General features: G+C 39.6%; 1 protein-coding gene across 1 annotated transcript; it reads right to left on the bottom strand.

Annotated features, from left to right (window-relative positions):
• Positions 1 to 437: 437 nt before the first annotated feature.
• On the bottom strand, positions 438 to 5,943 carry LOC148187773 (G2/M phase-specific E3 ubiquitin-protein ligase-like). The gene is made up of 9 exons (XM_088085461.1): positions 5,744 to 5,943; positions 3,929 to 4,141; positions 3,681 to 3,822; positions 3,246 to 3,595; positions 2,529 to 2,851; positions 1,760 to 1,941; positions 1,500 to 1,672; positions 785 to 999; positions 438 to 685 (listed from the first exon to the last, which is right to left on the bottom strand). Exons 1-9 carry the CDS (start codon positions 5,941 to 5,943, stop codon positions 438 to 440), a joined length of 2,046 nt encoding a protein of 681 aa, XP_087941587.1.
• Between the last annotated feature and the right edge of the window lie 269 nt (positions 5,944 to 6,212).

Here is a 6,212-nt window from a genome sequence, read left to right as displayed (position 1 = left end):
GCACATTAACTGTAATAAAATAAAACACCTCAAAATCACATCAATCATCCCAGAAAATAAATGGTCTCAAAACAAATATTTCAACTGACCATCCAAGGCAAAGGAGGGTTCCTAAATTCAGTAATATTACTCTCTATACCAAAACCCTTAGTATTTTCTAAATCAAAGTCCCCAATGTCTTTGAAATTATTGTAAATGTGCCAAAAAGTGGCCGTCTATTATGTGTTGGCTTAAACTATGATGTAATTGTGAGGTAGCAAGTAACGTTAAGTGGTACACAGCTGTACACAACAGTATTAAAAACTTCACTAAAAGCAAATAAAAACCGTTAATCTATTAATATACTCAAAGTCATATCAATCAGCCCCAAAAAGAAATGGTCTCAGCAAATTTTCAACCGACCATACAAGGGAAAACAGGGTTCAGCATTATCACTCTCAACCAAAACCCTGAGTATTTTCTAATGCATAGTCCATACTGTCTTTGAACTCAGTGTATGTGTCGCAAAGTGGCAGCTTCAGACGGTTGATGCATGTGTTGGCCATAGGCAAACAGCGCCCTGAGCTAACAGACTGGTCATGTAGGAAATCAATTGTTGGTTGAGGAGAGAAGCCAATTGGTGGGACGATGCTTGCACCAGTTGCAAAGGCTAAGACATCGCTTAGCTTTGAGGCTCCGGTCTCCTCTAATACATGGAAAAAAACAACAAAGAACAATGTCAATGCACAGAAAATATCACACTATATTGTCATGAGAAAGAGCCATATGCAACACCAATATTTACCCTCAACATCCAGCAAGTAATCTCTCCAAAATGGCACAACACGTTCCTCTGCCATTCTCTTGTTGCTTCCTGCAACAGACAGTCTAATTTGGAAGAGCTGATCCATGGAGCTGGCTGTGAGTGGAAGTGGTTGATGGCACAGCAAGGGTCTAAAACTCTCCGGGTACATCCTCATGGTGTTCAGGACACCAAGGGTTTTCAGTCCCTCTTTAAATCTGCAAAGATTAAAAGATGACACAACAAAATAAATCCTTCAAAATACTAATTCAAAATGCCATCAGAGGTTAAATGACATCTAGGCTGCTAAAAGATTTGAAATATTTAAATTTACATTTCGTCAGTCTGTCAGAATCTGAAATAATTCTGTTTATATCTGGTAAATACATTTTAAAGTATAGTTTGGTCAAATATGTACAATGTTTGTTTTTGTTTTTTTTTACAAGAGCTAACAGAATATTCTTCTTAAAATGCTGTTCTATGTGCAGTCCATCTCTATGATGAGAATGTAATGAAAATAATATAGGGCAGTGTACTCTACAGAAAATAAGCAGTTGCTAACTGCATGAGTCATTTGAAACCTTCTCCAATTTGATTTAAATGAAAAGTGTTCAGTTCAATGTTATGTTGCATGTATGTCCTTGCATTTAGAGATGAAACTGTTTTAAAAACCACCAGTCATCTTTATAATAAAAACTTTCTGAATTGCGTTACAAACCTTTCAAATGCCCCAGAGACTCTGTGGACCACCTGGAACATGACAATATCTTGAACCAACAGATCTCTGTCTTCAAAGCATTTTAATGGCCTGAGACACCCAGCATTTGCCAGATAATCTTGCAGTGGTTCCGTGGCACGCATCAGATCCTCAAAAGATGTACTTTCAGCGACCTAAAAGCAGCACACAATATAAAGACAGAAAAAATGAGCCACAGCATAGCAGAACACAATGTGTATTTATTCACTATATATTCTGACCTTTTTTATTTTCTCGTAGAGGTCCCCATCAGCAATGTCCTCCAGAACAGGGTTTATTGTGGAACTGCCACCAACCAGATGAGAGTACAGCGCTGGTGTAAAGAATCCTGGTGGAGGACCGCCATGTACCAGGCTTATAGCAATGGCCTGCCCAGCAATAAAATATCGATCCTCTCTTAAAGCTAGAACAAACATGGCATATAGGGAGACCATCGATAAAAATATATAGTACAAACTTACAGAAAAAAAATATGTTCAGTAAAAGCTGTGTGACATCCAGTAGGTGGCGGTACAGGACAAGAAATGACTGACACTTCACAAAAAAGAGTTTATAGCCACTTCCACAGCAGAACTACCCAGAACCTTTAGTTCCTGCACCCTCTCTACCCCAAACTACAGGGTTTCCTGTGTTGTCTGCGTTTGCACCATAGGAACATGTTAGTGAGGTTTGTGAAACATTTTAAAAAGTGCAATGAGGTCTGAGCTGAAAGTATGTGGAACTAGTAGAAGTAGTAGACAAGTTTGAAGATCATTCCAATGGGACAAAAATGAAATGAAAATGAAATTTAAATATTGCCAAAAGATATAAAGAGTATTAAAAAGTTAAACACAAATAATAATGTGCAGTAGAAGCTACTTATAATAATTAGTAGATGGAGTAATTAGACTGCAAAAAATGGCATAAGATGTGAGCATAATAATGAAAGAAGATTCAAAGAACAATAAGCATGCAGAGTTCCCAAAATACATATGTGTTTTTATCATGTACCTGTGCTGTCCAATGCTAGGTTCAATCTCCCTGCCCTCCCCTCAAACATTGGTGACACTGCAAGGGCTTCCATAAGCAACCGCAGGAATTCCCTACTCGGGCCACCAAGGTCCACAGCCTCTTCACTCAGTCCCAAGTCATCAGAGAACTTGATATTCATCTGATACTTGGGATTGTAGGACAGCCTCTTGAACCCCCGAAGAGCACCATCCAGCACTGAGGACCTGTTGATGTTGAATCTGCATCTCTGGTTGGCATCAATTTGAGATGCAAGACTGAGGAAGACTTCTTGTGCTGATTCTGTGTTTGTTTGTTCAGATACCCTGTTGAGTAAAATAAAGAAGAAATAAATATCAAGCAAGTGTTACAATTATCTAGTTTTCTGCATAAAATGTGATAAAACAATCAAAGTTGTTTTTTTTAAACATAGCCACTGGATCTTCAGTGTTAGTAGAATGTAACACTGGCTAACTATACCATTTATCAGAACAGAAAGTACTCTTTGATGTAAAAATTATTTATTATGTAGAATGAAAAAGACTGAGATCAATGATCATTGATCAGGTCTTGCCCTCGTCAAAAACAAGCTGTCAAAGGCATGGTTATCTAGATATAATAACAACTACAAATTTGCATCTCTTAACCATCTGAATCTTCTAGCTTCTAGCCTAAATGTTTATGAAGAAACTAATTGAATTTGATTCATGGGCTACATACGCTTCACTCTGAAGACTAGCCATTACAGCCTGGTTAAGATCCTCATCATCAGAAGAGAGGTCTGAGGTTGAACCCATGATGGACAGATAGGCAGCATAGTGGTCAGTCCTCCCTGCACCACCACAAGCACTAGGTGGTTCAGCTTCAGTCGCAATGTCACTCAATGCTTGTGGTGCAGAGAGCAGTGTCGCTGTCGCGGTGGTGTCACTGGATGCATGTTGTATGGCAGGAGGCTGAGTTGAAATTTGGTTTCCCCTGGACCGTGTACACATATAGCCTCCAGCTTGGAAGTTGTTGGATGCTACTGTGGTGTTAATCTCCACACAGTCATCTGAATCTGTGCTGTCAAACTAAAACAACAAAAAATACAAAATGTTGGAATTACTCTCAAAAATGACAGATGTATGCTATCTGGATTCATTTTAAATCCCTTACCTGAAATGGAAGATCCCTTCCTGGCCGTATGTACAACGCCTTTGCTTTAAAGACTTTATGGATAATGAAGCCATTCAACTCCTGGCCCTCGCGCAGCTTTGGTGACACCAATTTGGTGCCACATCCCATCAACAGTTCAACACTGGGAAAATAATAAAAGAAGAATTAGGAAAAATAGAAAGAAATAGGAGTCAATTACAAGGCCAGTTTCAATCCATGATGTATCCAAAATTCAAATAATATAATACCTGACATCCTCAGGAATTTTGTTTTGGAATGCCTCTCGAATCTCTGCAATGACTGTCCTGTTGTCCCACGTTTTCATAATCTCAAAGGCGCTTAGAATAAAGCCATTCTCATGAAGTTTTCTTTTTATTTTGTGTTTACAAACTTCATCCCATGCAGAATGGGGTAGCAGGATGACATCTTTGTTGAAACTGGGATGGTGCTGGGTGTTAGGCCTGAAAGGAAAAAAGGAAGAGTGCACTGTAATTGCATGTTGTCAGTAAGACGATGTTTTTCTTTTTTGTACATATTAAGTTGGTGAATAATTTCACCTTAATATGGGTAAGCTTATGTTTCACTTTGAGATGATTGCCTGGAAGTGGAGCAATTCTAAAGTCTGGTATACACTTTTTGTAAACGTTCTTGTTTAATGCCAACTCACACTGTATGAGTAAATCAGCCATGATGTGAGGCACAAGTGTAGCAGTTGTGAAATGGCTGCATGGTGTTGTCATCCTTCAGCCTATAAGCCTATAAGCAACACAAGCTACACAAGCTCATGATTTCTGTGCTCACACTGTACGGTCCGATCCTCGGGTACGACCTGAGTGCTTACACTGGCATTAAACAGGAACATTTGCAAAAGTGTACACTGTATACCAGGCTTTAGAATTGCTCCACTTCCAGACAATCATCTCAAAGTGAAACATGAGCTTACCCATATTAATATGAAATTATTCACCCACTTAGCCTAACATGTGCAAGAAAGTCAGCAGAACAAATGTACAATGGATTTTTTACAGGATAGGCAATGTGTCTCATAAATCCAAAAGGAATGAAGAAACAAGCAATCCATAGGCTACATGAAAAAGATGTCTGTTTACTTAAGTCGAGCCAGGTTTTCAATCATACTGAAAGACTGAGGTACAATTTTACATCTTTTTTTTCTTAAAACAACCTGAGCTTTAAGAACATGCATGCTGTGGTGTCATGAATGTTATTAAGTGTTATATAATTGTTCTTTTAGGTCTTGAAGATTAGGGGAAAGATAATCAAGGCTCTAACTATGATATAAAATAGGCTATATTATTTACATTATTTGCAAAAATGTCCCACTAGCTTGGTATGTCTGGCATGAAAACAGGCTGTGTTTGCAGTGAGGCAGAGAGCCACAGTACAACTCTGACATTCACATGAGATTCACAGACAATTTTGTGAATGTTTTCTGTAGTAAACACAGGTTCTCCTTCATCTCAGGCCCATTTAGTGGCCTCAACTTGCATAAAATGCATAGGCTAGCCTACATGGTAATTTACGCATTCAGCTATTTATTAGGATTTGCGGTAGATTTGGGGGAGATTTCTGAATAGTGGTGATCACAGGGCGCTTGACAGGGCGACTGTTTTGCTCTCATTTGCGAGCTGATAATTTCCAGTGTGAATAGAAAACTCATTCCGACAGCAGCGGAAAATGAGAGCGATATAGCCTACCGTAATTCTTTTTTTAATGAAAGCGGGACACTTCAGCCGCTTTGTTTACATTGAAGCCGAGCAATCAAGCCGTAGGATCGGGTGTAATCATAGATCCACCACTCCGCTGATTGATTTTTAACCACTGAATTCCGCAGGACCGGGAGGAGGTTTACCACAGCGGACCAGGCTTGCACAGTTGCCCTTGTGTTATAGGCTAGTCTACTAGCTAAAAGTTTTAGTGGCAGCAAAAACATTGCTGATCTGTACAAGACCTAGACAACAGACCCACGTGAACCCAAGCTCGTGCTTTAATGTTATTAAGCATTCCATAAGACTCAATTAATCCACTAATTGAAATGACCTTACCTTCTCCTTGACCTGCTGGAAGCCCATCTGCCAAAGTGCTGTTGTGTTTGAAATCGAGGTTGATTTGCCTGGTAGCTATTAGCTTGAGAGGATCCACTCTGCCCTGATACACCTGATGCTCCAGGTCTGAAGAGCCGCCACATTTCCTCATCGACCGCGCTACCCGAGGGCTGTTGATTACGGTTCGAAATTTCCGACATTGTGGTTATCACATCAGAACGGGTTAAAATGTTATTTAAAAGCCCAATTGCCTCATTAACACGTTCCTAGTCGACCATTTTCACATGTTAACATCCATGCAAACTGGTCATCTTAGGAGGAGGGACATTGTCCTTGAGCTCCCGCTGGAGAGACACATCCGGTACCTACACCCGTGATGAGCCAATCAGAAACTGGAAATTCAAGCTGCCTCTCGTTTCAATCAAACTCTCACACACATACTACTATACTTGCACACATCACATATTAT

Source organism: Plectropomus leopardus, chromosome 12 (assembly GCF_026936395.1).
Source record: "Plectropomus leopardus strain MGB_pleo_1.0 chromosome 12, ASM2693639v1, whole genome shotgun sequence".
Lineage (NCBI taxonomy): Eukaryota > Metazoa > Chordata > Actinopteri > Perciformes > Serranidae > Plectropomus > Plectropomus leopardus.
This window is presented reverse-complemented; position numbering and strand designations above follow the sequence as displayed.

Bases quoted from the DNA above. Each gene is read 5' to 3' on its own strand.
- LOC148187773 (XM_088085461.1), bottom strand. From the start codon at position 5,943: ATGTCGGAAATTTCGAACCGTAATCAACAGCCCTCGGGTAGCGCGGTC. The intron at 4,142-5,743 runs GTAAGGTCATTT...TTTTCCTTTCAG, and splicing joins TCCAGCAGGTCAAGGAGAAG to GCCTAACACCCAGCACCATC. The intron at 3,823-3,928 runs GTATTATATTAT...TTATTTTCCCAG, and splicing joins AAAATTCCTGAGGATGTCAG to TGTTGAACTGTTGATGGGAT.